At 37.1% G+C, this 20,635-nt stretch overlaps 2 protein-coding genes across 5 annotated transcripts in view; both read left to right on the top strand.

The window, feature by feature from the left end:
- LOC127433944 (serine/threonine-protein kinase PAK 3) overlaps nucleotides 1-6,287 on the top strand; it is a 62,920-nt gene extending 56,633 nt beyond the window's left edge. For 2 of the 3 annotated variants that reach the window (XM_051686346.1, XM_051686334.1), the window contains one exon: nucleotides 28-6,287. In XM_051686346.1, coding sequence (XP_051542306.1) covers nucleotides 28-117 — 90 coding nt within the window. In that variant the 3' untranslated portion in view covers nucleotides 118-6,287. The remainder of the gene's footprint in view (nucleotides 1-27) is intronic. The other variant, XR_007895960.1, reaches the window with a different exon arrangement.
- A 3,119-nt stretch (nucleotides 6,288-9,406) lies between these two features.
- On the top strand, nucleotides 9,407-15,948 carry LOC127434096 (sororin-like). 2 transcript variants are annotated; one of them, XM_051686575.1, is made up of 6 exons: nucleotides 9,407-9,801; nucleotides 9,880-9,981; nucleotides 10,193-10,272; nucleotides 12,089-12,151; nucleotides 12,326-12,832; nucleotides 13,240-15,948. In XM_051686575.1, the coding sequence occupies exons 2-6, from the start codon at nucleotides 9,915-9,917 to the stop codon at nucleotides 13,318-13,320; spliced, it is 798 nt and encodes a 265-aa protein (XP_051542535.1). In that variant the 5' UTR covers nucleotides 9,407-9,801; nucleotides 9,880-9,914; the 3' UTR covers nucleotides 13,321-15,948. The 2 variants fall into 2 exon arrangements, with proteins under 2 accessions (XP_051542535.1, XP_051542532.1); XM_051686572.1 differs by having other exon boundaries at nucleotides 9,408-9,981.
- The last annotated feature ends 4,687 nt before the right edge of the window (nucleotides 15,949-20,635 follow it).

Here is a 20,635-nt window from a genome sequence, read left to right as displayed (position 1 = left end):
AAAAAAAATCTTTCTCTATCTTTACAGCACTCATTCCTGAAACTTGCCAAGCCTCTCTCCAGCTTGACTCCACTGATTGTAGCCGCCAAGGAAGCCATCAAGAATAGCAGCCGCTAGGATGTTCCCCATACCCAACATACACAAACACAACATTCACACAGACACACCCACACACACTGCTCGTGGTGACAGAGGTACAGTGTGTAGATGTGTGATGGCACAATGACAAAATCTGAATCCGGACACAAACACTTACACAAGCACATGCTTACACAAGCACTTTCCCTTATAAGGCTGATTCACCGCTCTTCAAGGCCTTTGGAATGGGATTGGCCCCACTGTCTGGCCCTCACACACACATTGTTATGTATGGAACTGTTGCACCAGTCCATCAGTGTGTGTCCACACATCTGGAAAGGAGACTATCAAACTGAAAAATGAGAAACAATTCCTTTGTTCCTTTTCTCTGGAATGAAAGATGATGTGGATTACAGTAGACCTCTACAATCATTCAGTTTAGTCTCTTATTTAACCTATTCTGAACTATGGTCTTGGATTACTACTGACCTGCTTTGGGTTTTATAGGGTTTTCCTGTGATAAAAGCCTGAAGATGTGTACCTCCAAATCTCGGGATCTCCTCAAGACATCTGCATGACTGTCAACAACAGCTATTCACAGCAATCACCTCCTTTCTACTCTGTGTGTGCGTGCAAATCAGAGTGCATAAGTGTGTGAGAAATATACTGGAAGTACACGGGTGAATCTCACAAAAACAGGTGAAATTTCCCCCCAAAATCAAAAGAAAGAAATAAGAAGTGATATTTTGCATATAGAAAATTAAGCTATCATGTGACATTATTCTCATGACACATTTCACATCCCACAATTCTCATTACCGTAATGCAATTACTGTAATACTAAAAATAAATAAATAATAATTATATAATATTATTTTGTATTGCTGTAATGAAAATTTTTTTTTTTTTTTTTTTTTGCATTACGGTTATGAGATTAGTCCAGTTGGCAGGGCAAATATTGTGTAATAGGTTTACGCTTACATGTAAAAGTCCCTGGATACATAAAACTGAATTTTTCACAGAATTCCATCACTTTTGCATTTATGTAACGTAAAATATAATAAGATAATGGGCCCTATTTAAGAGCACTTGCGCTAAGTGCAGCACTATGTTTTAAGTCATAAGTCAATGGGCATGGCCATGAAGTTTTGGTATTTTCGTGGAAGCATGCACTACGTCTAGGCGCAAGTGCATGCAAAGTGCTACTGGGGCTGGGTCAAGTGCAATTTAATTTGGAGGTTCTTCTCCGGTTATTGCACCGTCTGCGTCCTATTATATAGTCCATTCCCTGTCAAGCACCAGCGATATAAACAAAGATGGCACATTCATAAGAAGTTGGTGGTATAAATGGACGTACTTTTGTATGTCAACTGCATCCTTGTTGAATGTCAGGCGTATTTCTTTGACAGTGACACGCTCCTTTTATACGCATGAAAAATGTGTTACTCATCAGGATTTGGATGTAGGCTTTGTTAAATGATAGATAATACAAGTATTATTAATCATTTTTAATAATTAAAAAGTAAATTCAATTATTGAAACACGAAATACTTAAACCAAATATATTTCTAAATGTAAATTTATCTTGAAACTAAATAAAAATATGATCAAAATAATGAAGTGGTCAAATAAAATAAATAATAAAAAAAAATCGTATAGAATGAACTGCCCAAATCCAACATTTTACCCTCTCCAACTTCTTTCACCGGCCCCTTTTGCAGTGACTTAAAAATCACTCTACAACAACAGGTGGAAAACTACCAATACAAATTAGATCATAAATACAATTGTAAATATAAACATAATAATAATAATAATAATAATAATTGAAAAATAAACCATGAACTCTAAATATTATACACAAATAAAATTTTACACAAATATACATTTTTGTTACATAAAACAGTTACAACAGTGATTGTCATGGACATAATTTAATGTACCACTATATTTTCACCTGCTGGTGGAATCTCCAAACTGCAAATGCAGGAGCTGAGTTTAGGCTTTGCGCTGATAATAGATGTGCTTAGCACAATTTCTCAGGAAAACAGCAAATTGCGCTTTGTGCCACTTCATTAACATACAAGACAAACACAGTTTGTGCACATACACCCACAGATAGCGCAAACACTCCCACCCACGCCCATTTGCACTTTGCGCTGCACGAAAATTGCGCTTTGAATTAGCGTTCATGAAAATCACCTGAGACATAGCGCATGGTCGTTGCGCGTAGCACTGCTCTTAACGCAGCGACAAAAATAGAGCCTGTGATCTTTGAATATACAGCAGAGTGAAAGGGGTTAATTGTCATGAGGATAATGCACATTGTTATGAGTAACAATAGATCTTAATGGTCCTGAAGCTTGAAAAACATGAAGGGAAAAGCCTAGGCTTCATTTTTCTCCATCAAAGTATAATTAATTATTTTTCTCTCACTGTCTCTCTCACTCTCAGCCAAAATGGATTCACAGACTGTGTTTTCTCGTGCAATATCTCTGCCGTAGGACACAGCATCTACACATGAATTTAAGAATACATAGGTATATACTATGCATTTTAAGAACTAATGCAAGCCATCGTAAGCCAAATGCAGAGCGGGCTAGTGTGTTACTTCTTGGGCATTATGGTGTAAGAAATCCACACTGGTGTTTCGGTGTCTGCTCATCACACATTGTCAGAAAACATTGTGTTAATCATTCGAAGAGCAGCAATTGGCTGAAATTTTTTGCGGGATAAAGGGCCATTCACACAGGATGCATTATTGCCTTCCATCTAAAAAGATTTGTACGGATGAAATATACTTAGATTTTCTGTGTATATTGTGCGAGACTGCAAATTCAGTACAGTTTGCATGGACTGTCTGTGTGCAGCTCAGTATTTGTAGATGTATTTGTAGTTTTTGTCTGTAGTTGTAGTTGACTGATCTAAAGAGTATCACAAAGCAGTCATATTGTATGCATGCGTTCAAGCTTACGGTCAAAATGGTGTACTTTGGAAAGCCAGAATGCCCGACAGTGCACGAGATGTAATGCCACACAGAAAAAATAGGGAAAACCCTGGCACTTAGACATACGTCTTTGGCTGTTGTGGCGCATCTTGCTGTTTTATTCAGCATCATTCTCAGTGTGGCCACAAGGGGCACAATAGTGTGCATAAGCGTAAACTGTCTTCTACTGTCAGGTTTTTTTTAGGTAAACTACTGTCATGCCCGAGTAACAGTTTGAAGAGACTCTTGCGGAGCATGTTAGATCTGCAAAACATGTTTATAGATACCTGAAGAACACATCATTTTAATGGCACAGACATTTGAAGGTAACTTGTAATCATTAATTTCACATTTTCATTTGTGTACTTATGCAAGGTTTGTTTCTTCAACATGATCACACAAAAAAAATCTGCATGTTGCTTCCGAAAGTTCATGTACCCTGAAATCAACCCCATTCAGCCGAATTACTAACAAGCGGCATCACCTATCAGACATTTCTGCATCAATTCAACTGCGATCACCTTTCCCTGTGGCGCTACTGATAGCGCATTGCGCGGACAACCTCTGAGACACGGGTTCTGGTTCTGTTGGGACCAGGAAGTAATCTCGTTTACATAAACTTTTTCGTCCTACAAAAGGGAGGTTCATTCGGAGGTTACATTTTTACTCCACTGACAGATAGGTTTAGGGTTGGGTTTTTTTAGTAAAGACGTGGCCACATTTAGCTTTGCACGGTGAAATTTAGCAGGTGAAATACAGTCATCTCAATGGAAATCCATGCGATTGTGAATTCCGTGCAATGCACTTCCAGTGACAAAGAATTTCCCCTTGTGGATTTCACGTGGAGTTCAAGTAACTTTGACAGGCGAATTCGCCATGTTGACCAATAGGAAGTTGCTTGGTTTGGCGTGACCTTTGTGTGGGTAGGGCTTCGTAAACAGCTACACTGAATATTCACAATGGACAAGGATAACATTTTAGCGGTGAGTTTCTTTTTAACTTCACTCCCCCGAGTATAAAGTGCGGCATTAAAAAGGAGGTAGAGTTAAAAAAATATGCATTTCTGTTGAATGTTACATTATTTACAGCCAGAAATACAACTTGCTTTTGGTGCCACTCTGTGGTCATTTCACACAGAAATGGGAGCTCCCACGAGCCTATACGTTCAACAACATTTCCAGCTTCAGTCACTGGGGCAGTGATTCGAATTTCAGTAAGCACGGACCGATTTCAGCAGCAGAACTTTTAACCTCCAGTTGCTGAATTCAGCGTGTGATCAGTCTGATTTATGGCTTAAGTCCTGTGTCAAGTTGAAAACAGTTTAACTAGGAAAAACACATCTCAAAACCCCTACTTTCTATTCCATTTCTTTGCACTCTAGCTGTTTTTGAATGCAAGAATGTGTCCTGTGTGAACGGCCCTTAAGAAAACAGTCTGTAAATCCAACCCCAACACTAACTGTGGACACTCTTTCATTTTTAACGCTACACAGACTTCAATACACATCAATAGGGGTGCTATTTCTGATGCCTTTTTCAATATTGGTCAAGTTCAAAACTGTTTGATTTTTGCTGAGGTTATCCTTATATTCTCCCTTGGTTTATGAATATGGATTCATACAATACAGAAGTTAAAGTTGTAAGTATACACCCTTGTAGAGGATGTAGGTGTCTGTTAGACTGTGTCCACTTGATATCTTTCTTTACAAAAATGAGTGTATGTGTGAGAGTTGTGCTATGTATGTGCGTAGATAAGATAACCTCAGCCTGGTATTAGTCTGTCTCTCAAATCACTGTGAAAGTTCAGGATACTACACTAGACTACCCCACCGTAAGCAGACGTGTACAAGAGTAGATATAGTACAGTAGATTAGAAGACAACCATAGACATCTAAAGGCATTGATAGCAATATTTAAATAGTGCTATTGCCAACATACCACAATGGATGTCACAACCCCACCTACAGTCGGTATCAGAGTGTTGTTTTATAGTAGGAACCAGTTTCATGCATGACATAACGGAATTACTTTCCTCCAGCTCTGGTAACCTTTGATAAGTTAGCGTTACAAACATTTGAGGATGATATTTAATGTACATTGTTATGTTTCGTTCTTTTTTCAAATGAAAACCTTACGACAGTAATATTCAGGCTGCTCTTTGATATGTTTTTGTAAATATTGTTCACCCTGGTCCCAAGGAATACAACAAATCAAAACTCTGATGGAGATGGTGGTCCATTTCTTACAGAGAGCAGCATCTTGTGCCTGTAACAGAGACTGCAGAACGCACCTGTCCCGAACACTCACCAAGCAACCTTCTATTGCAGCCTTCCCCTAAATACAAGGAGGAACTCAATGCAAATTTATTTATAGCCCTTGGACTTTCCTTTTGAAAGACACTTCGTATTCAATCAGGGCTTGGACCCGATGTGAACTATGAGCACATGACGACATGCGAACATGATAAACGTAACGGATGTGGAAAGTGCGCAACGACTCTGTCCAGGATTCCTCTTGTCTCTTGTAAATGCCCTTTTCTTCTGAATGTTTGAACCCTGTACACGTGCTGTGGCGAAATCCTTCTATTGGTGTCTAATATGAAAATGGAACAAAGACTGTACATGCTGACAAAAAGGTTTTTTTCTTTTTAAATTATTATTCAAACATGACGAAACTGTTGATGTGGACTCGTGCGCATCTCAGCAAGGACCTCCCCTGCTCTTGGAAAGAAATATGAAAAGATGAGAGGCATATGGTTAAATGCTCCGCAGGTGTGAGAACTATTGTTTTGGATAAGCTATTTTAAATTGTGGTTGAAGCAATAGACTTTTTGAAATCTAAATTGTGCATGGCTGTGTCTTGAGTGTAAAACAAAAAAGCTACAGTTTGGGAACTGGACTGAAATATAAAAAATTATAATAAAAAAAGGAAAACATCCAGGACAAAATGCTAATTTTTCTGGCCTGAATAATATTAGTAAGGACCTTGGGAATTTTTAGAGCATCAGATGTGCATCTATTGTTAGTTTAGAACCAAAGAGTCTATCACAATATGCGATTGAATCTCACATAACATGTCCAGGGGCAGTATGCATAAAACTTCTCAGAAATGCTCTTAAGAATTGTCTTTGATAGCTTTGATATAGTAAGTGTCAAAAAAATTCTTAGTAAAAACTAGGACTTGTGTAAGAGTAAAAGCTTTTTTTATATATAAAGAAGCTAAAAGCAACTTTCAGCAAAGTCTAAGACTGATTCTTTACTGCTGACTGAGGTGCCACTTAAGTATTGTGACTTAAGGATTATAGTGATGTCTACCCAAAATGGCCATCCTCAACCACTGAATCAGCCAGTAAAGAGCCTGCAAGGGTAATACATCAGAGCACCATGACCAATGTTCTCTAACTTTTGTTCTTGCTGAACAGATTCTATTGGGTAGAACCTTTGGCCACCTGAGCAGAATGATAGATAGACAGACAGACACATAGATAGATTAGTGCGTTTACACTGCAAAGTCTTATGCAAAGATCCGATATTTTGAACACATACCTGATTTGTTGCACATGTTTGCATGTAAGACATAAGCAACTGTTTATTTTAAAGGGATTCTTTATTTATTCACCCTCATTCCATCTTAGATGTGAATGACTTTCTTCTGCAGAACTCAAAAGAAGATTTAGAAGAACATCTCAGCTCAGTTGGTCCTCACACTGCAATTGAATGGTCACTTGAGTTCAGAAGGTCCAAAAAGGACATTAAGGCAGCATGAAAGTAATCCATATGACTCAAGTGGTAAAATCCCTGTCTTCAGAAGTGATATGATAGGTGAGATCAATGTTTAAGTCATTTTTTACTATAAATATCCACCTTTGACCATGCCCAACCAGTAGGTGGCTGAAAGAGAAGATTTACAATAAAAAGGACTTAAATATTGATCTGTTTCTCACCTACAACTATCATATCGCTTCAAAAGATATGGATTTAACCACTGGAATCATATTGATTACTTTTATGTTGCCTTTGCCCTTTTTGGACCTTCTGAGTTCTGGTCACCATTCAGTTGCATTGTATGACCTACAGAACTGAAATATTCTTCTAAATATCTTCATTTGTGTTCTGCAGAAGAAAGAAATTCATACACATCTGGGATGGCATGAGGGTGAGTAAATGATGAGAGAATTTTCAATTTTGGGTGATCTGTCCCTTTAATCACTCACAGGATAAGTATTGACAAAGAAGCACATTTAACAGTTCGGGCACTGGGCCATATTTCCGCATTCACCAACATATCTCTTCTCTGTGCAACTGCAAGGAGGAAAGTATGGTGAGATACCTTGCTCCTGTTTTCAGAGAACCGGGGTTACCTGAGTAAAGTTCTCTTTCTAACATTCATTTGGTTTCCAACTTAGGGATATAGCCAACACCCCTATTGCAGATATGCCGTCCAAAGCAGACCAGTCAACTGACTTGTAGTGTCTGATGTACGAGAACCCAATTAAATTCCCAAAGAATGGATATGAGAAAAGCAAAGAACACACTTGTGCTTTCACTGTGTTATTGTTGTTTTGTGTTTGTGTGGTTTTTTTTTTAATACATTGGCAAATTGACTACCCACACTGAATAAGCCAATGACGGCTCTGTAACATCCAGTCTTTAAAACTGGACAAAAGTTTGAGGCGATGCCCAACTCGCAGCCGCACAAATGTCCTGGACTAAAATGTCCCTAAACAGCACCCACGAGGTAGCTATGCCTCTGATAGGTCGCAACCCCAGCCTATTATAACTTAATATAATAGCCTCAAGTACCTAATGAGACAGGCGTCGTGATATGGGTCTGCCTTTTCGAGAATCAGCCCACAAAACAAAAGCTGCATACAAAGCACATACAAGAAAGATGAACCATCAAAGCATGAAGTTCACTTACCCGCTTCAAGGTCGTCAGAGCCTGCAACAAAGCTGCCTTTAGCGAAAGGAGCTTTAATTCTGTACTTTCCACTGGCTCAAAGGAAGGCTGAGAAAGCACGTTCAGGCCCACGTTTCAAGTGATGCGAAGAGAACAAGGGCAGCTTGCCTGAAACTCTCCCACTGTTTACTCACCACCTGAGGGTGAATTCTCCATTCTCGGTACAGACGATTCAACTGTAGGCACTTAAATGTGCTTAATTGTCATGAAAATAATCTCAAATTTCAAAATAAATAATTATCCCTAAAATTAGCAAGGCTTAAAAGGACTCTTTAAAAGGATAATTTCATCTAGCTGTCTTTTGATTTTGGGGTGAAATATGGCAGGTTTCATGAGATGCACCTCTAAACAGTGATCTGTCAACCACAACCAAAACATTGTTTTAGAAACACGTGTTTCTAAATATTGTTTAGAAGAAAAGCATAGGAATAAAGTCTTTGTGCTTTAGTGGTTCTAAAAGACCTACAGAAAGAGCAGTGGTGGAAATGTACTCAATTTCCGTAAGTAAAAGTACAGATACCACACCAACTTATTACTTAAGTAAAAGTAAAAGTTATCCATTAAAATACTACTTAAAAAGTAAAAGTAAATACTTCAAATTCAAATCTGTTTATCTTGTAAAATGCGACCCATTCATGTTGTTATTGTTAAAGCTATATAATTGAGTCTCATATAGGTAATATTGGATACAATATGTGATAATTCAGTTCAATAAGTAAAGCTGAGTTGCCGGTGGAAATGAGGACAGGGCATTTTATTCAGAAAATCAGCTATAGTTCATGAAAATTAACATGAACAGGCTTTTAATTAATTCAAACAATGTAATTATTCCATTATTATAACTCTAAACTGGGTATTTTCAAATCTATGTGCATCAAAGTTTCTCAGCATGTGATTATTTAGATGTAAACAACTCGCCGCAAATTGATGGTAACGGTAATGTCACAGTACAAGTTATTTTATTTAATCCTTTTACTGAGATCTGAACTATGGATTTTAATTTAATCTATCAAAAGCAAATCTATACAATTACTATATTTAAACGAGTACACTTCATAGTGTGTAAATGTCTACAGTGAGACAAATTCAACCTAATAACCTAATATATTTGAATGCATTTCAATGGAGGATTCGGCTCGCGGAGCCTTTCAGCGCCCCCTAGAGAAAGACGACTTTTTATCCTAAAGTAAGTTCTTGGTGAAGCAAGAGATTGTCCGCGGTTCTATCAGAGTACAGAGCGTAACGGTCAACTAGCGTGTTACGACAGTAAGTCACCGTTTGCGGATACCATACAAATGAATGCGGAGCGCCGAAAACTGACACATATCTGTCGCAAAATTGTCCGTGTCTTCTCATTGTAAAACAGCAATGCTGTCGTAGTAAACTCCAAACACAGTTCATTCCAAATGGATTGTTTATTGTAAAACATGTTGAAGATTAGCGAACAGGTGGACAATTCACTAAGCGATGAGTTGTTTCCTCACAAAAGGAGTTTATTTGGCACACTGAAGCATCTCCTCCATAGTCATCCATTCAAAAGAACGGCCTTTTGTCTCCTCGCCAGTGTACCGCCGCTGTATGCTATTTAATACTAAGCTGGTAGGCTGCTTACTACAAGAGCTCTGGGTGACACTCCACAGGCTCCACCCTGGCATCCTCCATGTTGTTACTCCACGCGAAGGCGGGCGAATTTGAAAACAGCGCAGATTCGTTTGCGTCTACGGGATGTAGCTTTTCTTTTTATATGATCCCAGACAGTACTGTTAAACACAAGCAAGTGTAAGTTAAACAAAAAATACACCTCTGTTAGTATACTTCATCAATTTATCTTTTAATTGTCTTACTGGCTATCAGCAGTCCGCCATCGTTTCTGGATCTGTATTTGTTCCAAAATGAGCAACAAAACCCCACGATTAGCGTCGGCTGGTCGGTCGAGGAAGAGCAACGACCATATCAGAAGTGAGTGTTATTACTTAGATTCTTAGAATATCACACTTAGTTGTTTGCAGGATTAATAGCACTATGACAAAGTCACAGTGAGTGTCATGTTTTCAGGGGGAATAATGCAGCATGCTTAGCTGGCTGTGCAATTATAACATTCAAGGAATTCTCACACATTGTCATTTTATGTCATTTCAAACACAACGCTTTTTTGTTGTTGTTTATATAGAGTCAAATGGAGCCAGTCCTGCAAGACGGAGATCTTCCAGGTTGTCGGCAAACGATGAAAATCTGCCCTCTATAATTGTGGTGAGTCACAGCTTAACAGAACTAAAACACGTGTGCTTTTTGCGGATCACACATGTATTAAATCTAGCTGCCCTTTGTTTATGCTGGTGTTACTAGATACTAATAGAACCTGAGAAAATGAATGAATCTAAAAATCCCAAACCATTACTTAACCATTTGGGTGACAGAGTTGTGTTATCATGGTTGTGACACAGAAATTATAAGAATAATTACTTGCCAAAATTTACCAAAGGGAATTACCATCCCAGATGTGTATGACTGTCTTTCTTCAACAGAACACAAATGAATATTTCAGCTCTGTAGGTTCATAAAATGCAAGTGTATGGGTGCCAATTTTTATAAGATCCAAAAAGCACATATAGCCATCATACAAGTAGTCCATACGACTCCAGTGGTCTAATTAATGTCTTCTGAAGTGAAACGCTAGGTGTGTGAAGAAACAGATCAACAGATTACTTGTATGATGGCTATATGTGCTTTTTGGATCTTCAAATATTTGGCACCCATTCACTTGCGTTGTATGGAGCTACAGAGCTGAAATATTCTTCTAAAAATCTTCGTTTGTGTTCTGTTTAAGAAAAAAAGTCTTAAACATCTGGGATGGTATGAGGGTGAGTAAATGATGAGAGAATTTTCATTTTTGGGTAAAAAGTGTCCTTTTTTTCCCTGATTAAATTATAACTAGAGTTTTCATCAGGGGGACGATTTAAAAATCGTTTGTCTCAATTGCGGTTTGTAACAGAATAATTTTTTCCCACCTCTAGAAAATCCATGAAACTGTTTATTTGTGGTAAGAAGATTCTAGTGATCTTTTCAGATTTGTTGTGCACTGAAAAAAAAAAAAAAAGTCTAAGTAAGATTTTCTTTATTTTGTATTTTTTTGCAGGTTTTTGCACAGTTTTTCTATGTCAATTTTAATGGTATAAAATGAAGTAAAATCTAATTAACTTCATGACAATATTGACTAAAGTGATTAAATTTAACTTAAACATTTCAGTTAAAACAGTTACTTTTACTTACAAATCTGATGTACATTGTACTTGAATAAACTTATTTTGAACTTATGTTTAATGATGTACCACATGACATATGGAAGTCTTCCACAGGGAAGCTTAATGCATGCTATGTAGTCTATTAGAAAACATCACCTTGCTTTAATGGCGATAGAAACAAAAGACAGAGCTTCGCACGCAGACCTGAACACTTGGTGCATAAAACATGATGATGATAACAATCAACAGACAATTTCTTTGATCATTAACGGGTAATTTTGAGTTGAAAATTAACTTCAGACTTCACAATACAAGAAGTTACCAAATGTAACAAAAATTTAACAATAAAAACAGAGTTAATAATCTTGCAAACAGTGATACCAGGCAAGTTAATTTATTATTCAAGCCCGGGAACACCAGCTTCGAAAATTTACGTAAAATGTACTTGTTTTATTTACCTGTGAAATATACTCAAATTAGCAAATAAATATGAGAAGGTTTTGTACTTTAGGATTGATACATGATGAAACATCGTAAAGATAACAAACAGTCAAATAATATTTACTTATAAGCTAGAGCATTAATTTTTACATGTTTGAACTGAGTTCAAATGTAGAATTTACTTAATATTTTCAAGTTCACGCTTAAACTAACTTATTCAATGTAGAAAGTACTTAATCTTTTTTGCCATGCTTTAACATAAAATCTGTTTGTTTGTTTTTCAGTGTAGGACATGTTTTGGCCCATGTCTCAATGCAACAGTAAACATGGTGGTTAAGTTTCGAATAGATGTGTAATATTACAATGTGTCTTTTTTTTGTAAGGCTCCACCAGTGGCTGTTAAACGGTCGATCACCGTTCGAAAAATAGCACCCAGGAAAACTCAGGTGAGTCTAACAAACTACCCAATATCATTTTTATGATTTATTAATCACTTACTGTACAGGGGCCCCAACTGAGTAACCACAGTTGCGGTTCATCACTGCATTTCATTCATTGTTTATATGCTTCACTTTATACCGCAAATGCATAATCTTCTCAATTGGAAATGCTCTTTCTAGGCCCTGTCGGACAGTAACAAAGAGAATGTGGAAAGATTATCTGAAGTGGCATTAAAGGTGTCCAAAGTCATGACATCATCCCCATGTGTAGCAACTGCACCCAAGACGGCCGTCCTGTCGCCCGTCTTGCCTCCTCCTCCTCCATCATCTCAGCATAGAGAACCTGAGCAGGACCCTGTTTGGTCCCAGAAAGTGAGGCGCTCCTACAGTCGGCTTAGTTTTGGGGAAAAGTCCTTTGAAAGCCCCAAAACTCAGCCTGCTTCTTCCTCATCTCCCAACAACCGAGAGACCCTGTTTGGGTTTGAGAGGCTTCAGACACCAGAGGTGATGCGTAAAACAGAACGGTCTGGAATAGCTCCTCAAGGCTCTTCGTCATTCAGTGTGGGTTCTTTTAACACCTCAACTGCTGATGACACCGCATCTTGCCCTCCTGAAGTGGATCCAAACATTCCTGGTGTGTGCCTGGTGAAGAAAACCACCAGGAGGAAGCGTGTGCAACAGATCAAGGTGAGAGTGAGTCAGGAATGGACATGGTGATTTAAAACATCTCATTAAGTGTCATTTCTCCCTGACGTTCATTAGTTGGACAAACCGATATCCCAGTCACAGTCTTGCCATTAGCCACATCGAATAAGCTGCCAGAAAGCCCTTTAAAAATGTGTTTACTTGCAGAATGATTGCGGGGTAATAGGCAAAAATCCATTTGCGCCAATCTTTTTTTGCTTAAACATTTTATGACCTTACCCTAATAAAAAACAACACTGGCATTTACATGACCTTATATGTTGTTGTTGTTGTTGTGCCACAGAGTTTACCCTTTTCAGTGGAATCAACTGCATATGAAGTTGTAGATGGGATGAATCTGATTACTGATTATTCTGATTTGTTTCAATGTTCTTTTTCTCTTTTTCCAGATGTATGAATTGGAAGTTCTTGCCGCAAAGATGAATGCAGAATTTGAAGAAGCGGAACATTTTGATCTGGTTGTTGAATGATATTTGCAAAGATCCTCATGTGTTCAGGACATTTTGTGTACATGATACTAGTCAACATGTGGCTTAATTAGTGTTCATTACTCTGAAGAACTGACCACCATTTCTTTTTGTATGCAGAAATGATTGCAAGCACATTTAAGAGATCAAACAAAAAGTTGTATTGTTTTTACAAAATAAAATTAGATCATTTTACATTAAAAAAAAACCTATTTTTGAGATTTAGGCATTTAAAATTCAGAACTAAATTTCTTCAAATGTAATTGTGTTATGTTTAACAAAATTAATAAAATGTAAAATATTATTTAGTTTTATTTTATTAAAGATTACTCAATTCAATTTGATGGAATTTTCTTATGAAATTAAAATGCGTAAATCTAAAAGGGATAGCACCCTAAAATTAAAATTCTCTCATTTACTCACCCTCATGCCGTTCCAGATGTGTATGACTTTCTTTCTTCTGCTGAACACAAATGAAGAGTTTTAGAAGAATATTTCAGTTCTGTTCGTCCATACAATGCAAGTGAATGGTGACCAGAACTTTGATGCTCCAAAAAGCATATAAAAGCAACGTAAAAGTAATCCATAAGACTCCAGTGCTTTAATTCGTGTCTTCTGAAGCGATCCATTTGGTTTTCGGTGAGAACAGACCAAAATGTAACTCCTTTTTCACTGTACATCTTGCCATTGCAGTCTCTGGGCATGATCATGATTTCAATCTCAATTACACTTCCTAGTGCTTGACGCATGTGCAGAGCACTAGATGGCGCTATAGGAAGTGTAATTGAGCTTGAAATTATGATCGCCAAAGAGACTGCTGTCAAGATATATACTGAGAAAAGTTACATTTTGGTCTTCTCACCCAAAACCAACTGGATCACTTCAGAAGACATGAATTAAACCACTGGAGTTTGATGGATTGTTTAGGCTGACTTGATCTGCTTTTTGGAGCTTCAAAGTTCTGGTCACAATTCACTTGCATTATCTGGAGCTATAGAGCTGAGATATTCTTCTAAACATCTTTGTGTTCTGCAGAAGAAAGTCTTACACATCTTAGATGGCATGAGGGTGAATAAATGATGCATTTTCATTATTAGGTGAACTATCCCTTGAATTTTTATTTTATTTTTGAGTGTACAGTAATGCAAATTATTAATAAAACAGAATGGCATTTAGAAAATTCACCAAAGCAAATCAGTGTTGAAGGTTGTGTTTAGTAGTTTATTTAGATGTTTATCATATATGATGGATCAGTATGGTTAACATCTATTTGGCCCAAAACTTTTATTTTGTCTTTCTAATGTTTTTCAAATGTTCTGTCTTTAGTTTCTTAATTTTTTCATGTGTATTAATGTGTTTTCATTGCAACAATATCACTGTGGTGGTCCGCTCTTTTAATAAGTAGCATTTTGATATGCGTAGTAATAGTTTAACTTTCATTCAAAAAAATAGATATATATTTTGCAGACTTTTAAGATTTTCACATTTTACTTATAACAAAATTCTATCAAATTGAATTGTGTAATTTTTAACTAAATTAAATACATAAAACATAATAGTTTTTATTGTATTTGGTTAAAGATTACTATTCAATTTGATGGTATTTTGTTATGAAATTGAAATGAGTATATCGTGTTTTTTTTTTTTTTTTAAGTGTTGAGTCTGCAGTGTGTTGCAAATAGAGTTGTACACTTAAGCTCTTAAAGGAGCTGCTAAGTTTGATTGCATCTTATCTGTTTCCAGATTTATGATACATCAGATATGATTTGTTTGTTTTGAATATATTTTGAATATTTTGGAATTAAAATGATAAAATGGTTTGAATATAGATGCAGATAGCTCTTAGAGGTTGAAAATACAGAGTAGAGTTTTTCTGTCAGAAATACAGTAATTTGCTGACAAAGTCCTGGTTTTGCCATGTGTCACCACTAGAGTGAGCACTTGATCATCAATGCCCAACTCTGCGACATTAGTGAATTTAAATCTGGGCCATTTCAGAAAAGAACCCTTGTCTCTAAACTATTTTCATAGTTGCGATTCATAATTGGTATTTTCCTGTTGGAAAATGAATCCTAAGCCCTTAATGCAAGTGTTTGGCTGACAAAAACAGGTTATCCAAATTGGCCTTTATTTGCTGCAACAACAACAACAAAAAAAGCTTTTCAGTTCCTCCCCAAATTATGATGCTATGTGGAAACTCAATGGTAGTGCATGGCACTTACAACACCGAGGAACCCAACAAAAACGAATACCTTGAATGCACCGAAAGTTGCTGTGGATAAAAATGTCTGCCATATGAATCAATGAAAATGACGATTGGTTCATGCCAAACATAGCACTTTTTCTCTAACATCGCAAAATTCCATGGGAAGTTCTTTGGTCTTCATAAAAGCAGCTCTGATCTTATCTGCTGTTGAAAATTCGAACAACACAAAGTCAGTGATATTCATTGTGCAATCAAGCAATTGAACATATTAGATTCAGAATGGAAACAGGTGTAGGCCACTTTGTTAATATATTATTTAGCATGATCTCTCTCAATTGAACACCACATCCAGTATAGGTTGTTAAAGGTTGAGTAAATAGTTTTATAATGATTCTGTACAAAACTACTATAATAAAATAAAAACAGTATTTTATTTTATCATTACAGAGAATTACCTCTGCAGGTGTCTGAAAATATTTCAATATGCAGTACAAACAAAAAATATCAAGACTTTCTGCAGACAAGTTGGCTAGAAATTCACCAAATGTCCTTGCATGCATTTCCAGTGTTATATAATAATAAGTTGATAGGAAATTCATGTCCCTGTCCACTTGTCATCCAGGGCTCAACTGTGGTTTGGTCTGCATCCATTTGTTCTTTTCTGGAGGTTAAAATTCAGTGCAGTTTGACATTGATTACGTTTGGATGCCTGAACAGTGTTACATAATCTATCATTGATTGTTTTTAGCTTGGAATGGAATTAACTGACATATAGGAAGTACACCATCTACCCGCAAACCCTGGAGATCAGCCCACATTTTCAGTAATAAAAGTTCTGTTATCTGAATCAGGTGTTGCTGTTTCTCATAAAACAACATGCTTTAAGCTGCCAGCATTCAGGACCATAATTATTTTATAATAAGGATTTGTTAAACGGCCCCTAAACTACTTTTAAAAGCACTTTTGGTTCAAGAAATGTTTGATGTGGCAATGGAAATTCCTCTGGAATCTTCCTACAACTACCATTCTATCTGTAACTTATCAAACAAAAACTCATTTACAAGTACCTTGTGTTTTGTGAGGAAATTTGCTTAATTTTCAATATAAATGTTCTGTTTTTAATTATAGGCATTCAGTATTATGAAGCATCCAGTCTAACTGAATTTCAAAAATGATTTATGTAGTTATAAGCATTATACTTGAGCCAACTATGGTTTAGTTGCTGTTTCATAAGGCTTCATTGATATTTTTGATGTTTATGACATCGGTGCACCAGTGAAGATGATGTTTCACATTGTTAGATGGCATGGACAGTGATGGCAAACATGTGCTCGTGAATGTGGGTTATGCCGCTGTTGTATATTCAAATTGATTCTTAATGATTCCACCGTCAAAATGAATCATCAGCCCTGCTGCATTAACATTAGACATGAGGCATCAATACAACTCCATGCCTGAAGCAAAGGAAACTATGTATCAATATCCGCATGTCAGGTTAGAATTTTAAGTTTGTGATCAAATCCAAGGATGAGCACAATTAATATGAATGAGGTAGGAGATGAAAATTCGAAACGTTCACAATAATTTTTAATGATCTCTTTTAGGATCTAAATAAATAAATGATTTGATGCACCAAAAATGTAATGATCAGCCAACACCAGCACCCACCATGAAAAAGAATCTGCCCTTTAAGAGTTCTTTTAGCTCTGAAGTGATGTTGTTGCCATTGTGCCACAAATTTGCCATGGGCACTTCAGCCAATGAGACAGGAATTATTGACATTTGGTGCTCAAACTTTGGTGATGGCTGTAGGAAAATCATCCATGTCAGATAAAGGGGCTGGACAGACATGGATAGAAAAGTTGTGAGGATACCAGAGCTCTCTCCATTTCAGAACCATTTCTGCAACACGCATTTGTTTGACGTAGCTTGTAATAGGCATTCGTGAATTTGTCTTGAATTCTGAACTGTAACTCTTCTTTTTAATTGATATTACACATTGTTATAAATTCTTTTTTGTTAGGTCCCTTGAAAAAGTCTGGATTACTTTTCCTGTTGAAATTTTTCATCATTTTTTTTGGTAAGATATTACTAGTCAGATTTTAATTTTTTAACTAGATAGAAAATGTGACCATTTTCTGTATTCACAATTTGTTGTCTTGATTTTTTAAAATGCGTATCTCTTTATCTCAGTTCGTATCCTTGATGTTTTGCGATAAATTCACTAAACATATTTGCAATGTCTAAAATGTTTAAAATTCAGCTATGCTTTACCAGATGCACAGAATATGAAGTGAGCTTTGTATCAGAGAATACTTCAGTTTCTGTGGTTTATGGAAAATGACACATTTGAAAACATACCACTAATTCTCTACTCTATATTACCACAGCACTACCCATCTGGACCATTACACTGTTGCAGGGGATGATTTATTTTTTGAACATTAACCGTAATTGCTAGTTTTTACAAATCAAGAGGTATCTCAAGGAATCTTAAATCATCCTTCTAAGAGGAAGCAATGGCCCATCATCAGATCCATCACCCCACTCAACACCATCATCATCCTCAGCGTCGCCACTCATCTCATCACCACCATCATCACCATCATGGAGCACACCTTCCAGAGGATCATGATGATCACAGGTCTGTTTTACTCAAAATGGGTTATATATGAAACTAATAATATAGTTTGAGTGTATCTTTTTGTAGATTCATATAATTGTAAAAACAACATTCTGCAGAAGCCAAACAATTAATGCTTGGAGCACTGTACCAAACTTAAAGCACTTTTCCACCATTGGGCCGAACGGTTTTCGATCAGGGCTCATAGACACAGTTCCGGTTTCTTTCTCCATTGTGGTGCTCAAAAGGATAAGAATGGACTGACTGAGCAAGTGAACACCAAACGTCACCAAATGCTTTCCACAAGCTCGGTTCTACTGTCCTGAGTACGGTTAGCTAACCCTGCTGAGAAATCTGGGCCAGTAATGGTTACCGAACCATGTTAAAGTGGAAAAGCTGCTGGAACAGTTACTGTGCTCAGTGATCAGGCCGATGGTGGAAAAACAGCTTAAGTGTGTCGAAAATGTAAAATGTGAAGTACATTATAACATAGCTATTGCTTTAGAAGAATCTTTCACTTTATTTAAATTGAATACATGGTTCCACTTCACTTGAAATATAAAGGTTAATCACAATCATTTATATAGAAGCTCATGATCTCATTACTGTTTGAATACAAAATAGATTTCATTAAATAAGGTTTGGAAAGTTTGGTCTTTATCTTGAAACATGATATTATATTACTATAAAATGTAGCTCAGTATAATATCTAAAAAAAAAAAAAAAAAAAAATAAAGGTTGTTGCCATACAGTTGCTATGGTGTTATTAGTTGTTATTAGCATGTTGCCAGGTGGTTGCTAGGGGTGTTCTGGTGGTTTCGATGACGCTCTGGATGGTTGTTGTCTGGGGTGATTTTTAGAGCGTTACTAGGCAGTCCTACTGGCCCAAATTAAAAGAGCCCATCCCCAAGTTTCTATGATATTCTTTTCCCTGGCTCTGTCCTCCTTTAATGTAAGGATCTTTTCAGCTGTTTCACCTACTGTAGGCAAAAATCTTAAGTCAAATTGTTTGGAAAAGTAATAACACATCTCTCCTCAGCAAGCCACATAATTTAAGGCAGCGGTCTTCAACCATTTTCGGACCAAGGACCCCTTGGTGGGTACAGAGACGGAGCTGGGACCACTGTTACATATTGAATAAAATGTTGCGTTTTATGCCTATAAAAATGTGTATGATAGGCTACTATATTATTGTATGTACATACTTTATGATGTTTATATTCCAAAGCTTTTGAAATAATCATTAAATAGAATACAGCAGTGGTCTGCAACTTTTCTGACATGAAGTGACATTTTTCATTTGACTTATCACTGTTCCATACCCCTTCCTTAATAAAAAGAAACATCTGACAGACAGTCAGATAAACAGATAAATAGACAGACAGACAAACAGACAGACCCTGTCCATGCAGAATAATTTTTTTTATAAGGTTAGTAATATGGAGTCTTCATCTCATGTGAGTGACCAATTTTATACATATATTTTACAATTACATTTCATTAGGAGTAAAACTTTGCAATGAGGAAAACAATGACTGAGTGCACATTTAACTATGTTGTTTTGAGAGTCACCGTCTTGTGTGTGTGGAACATTAAGGACTATGTATGCCATCTTGATAATCTAAGCGGTAACTATTTATTTATACCTGTCAGAGGGATGAGACCAGAGATCCACGTGCAGAGGCAAAGGAACAGATTTTATTGATAATTAAACACAGTGCGTTGTGGTAGTGTAGAGTCCAGATCCGCAAGGAATTCTCTGAAAGATAGTGTGTTAGTAGTTTTGTGTGCGTCGTGGTAGTGTGAAGAGTAGATCCAGTGCAGAGAGGCAACTGATGAGGAATACTCAGGTGAAGCGTCAAGGCGAGCGAAGCGACCAAAAGGATGGTAACCACAATCTAGACACTACAGCTAAGACTGGCGACAAACATAGAAAACACGTAACAGGACGGACTAGGGCAGAGAGAGAGTGGTAAGTAACTAACACACAACAACAATCTAGAACACAAAACAGAGTGGGGTAAATATAGGCAGAAAACAAATCACGATCAGGTGCCGCTCATCCACTGAAAGTTGGCATGATCAGCGTTCCCATGGCAATGCTGATTGCGTGAGCCAGCGGCACCTAAAACACATGAAGAGAACATAAACACAAATGGAACAAACCAGTGGACTAACCGAGACTGTGACAACACCAGGCAAGAAGGCTATTGTTCTGAAAGCAAGACGCGACTAATAATAAAAGAAACTGTAGGCTGTCCTCTGCTCAACCACACAGCGCGAACAGTGCAAAGCAGACGCATTTACTCACGCGACCCTCTGCTGCAGTGCTGCTGAACCTGATGTGTGTCGTGCTTTGAGCGGCTTGTGATGAGCATGGGCGAGTGAATGGTTTGTCCACACTGCACGCTTCTGCTAGCTCAGTTTTGTCACACTTTAATAGCATTTAGCGTTCCAGTCTGTTCATAACTAAATACACAAGATGCGCA

The sequence above is a fragment of the Myxocyprinus asiaticus genome, chromosome 4, assembly GCF_019703515.2.
Source record: "Myxocyprinus asiaticus isolate MX2 ecotype Aquarium Trade chromosome 4, UBuf_Myxa_2, whole genome shotgun sequence".
In the NCBI taxonomy this organism is placed as follows: domain Eukaryota; kingdom Metazoa; phylum Chordata; class Actinopteri; order Cypriniformes; family Catostomidae; genus Myxocyprinus; species Myxocyprinus asiaticus.
This window is presented reverse-complemented; position numbering and strand designations above follow the sequence as displayed.

Bases quoted from the DNA above. Each gene is read 5' to 3' on its own strand.
- LOC127434096 (XM_051686575.1), top strand. From the start codon at position 9,915: ATGAGCAACAAAACCCCACGATTAGCGTCGGCTGGTCGGTCGAGGAAG. The intron at 9,982-10,192 runs GTGAGTGTTATT...TTGTTTATATAG, and splicing joins GAGCAACGACCATATCAGAA to AGTCAAATGGAGCCAGTCCT. The intron at 12,152-12,325 runs GTGAGTCTAACA...TGCTCTTTCTAG, and splicing joins TAGCACCCAGGAAAACTCAG to GCCCTGTCGGACAGTAACAA.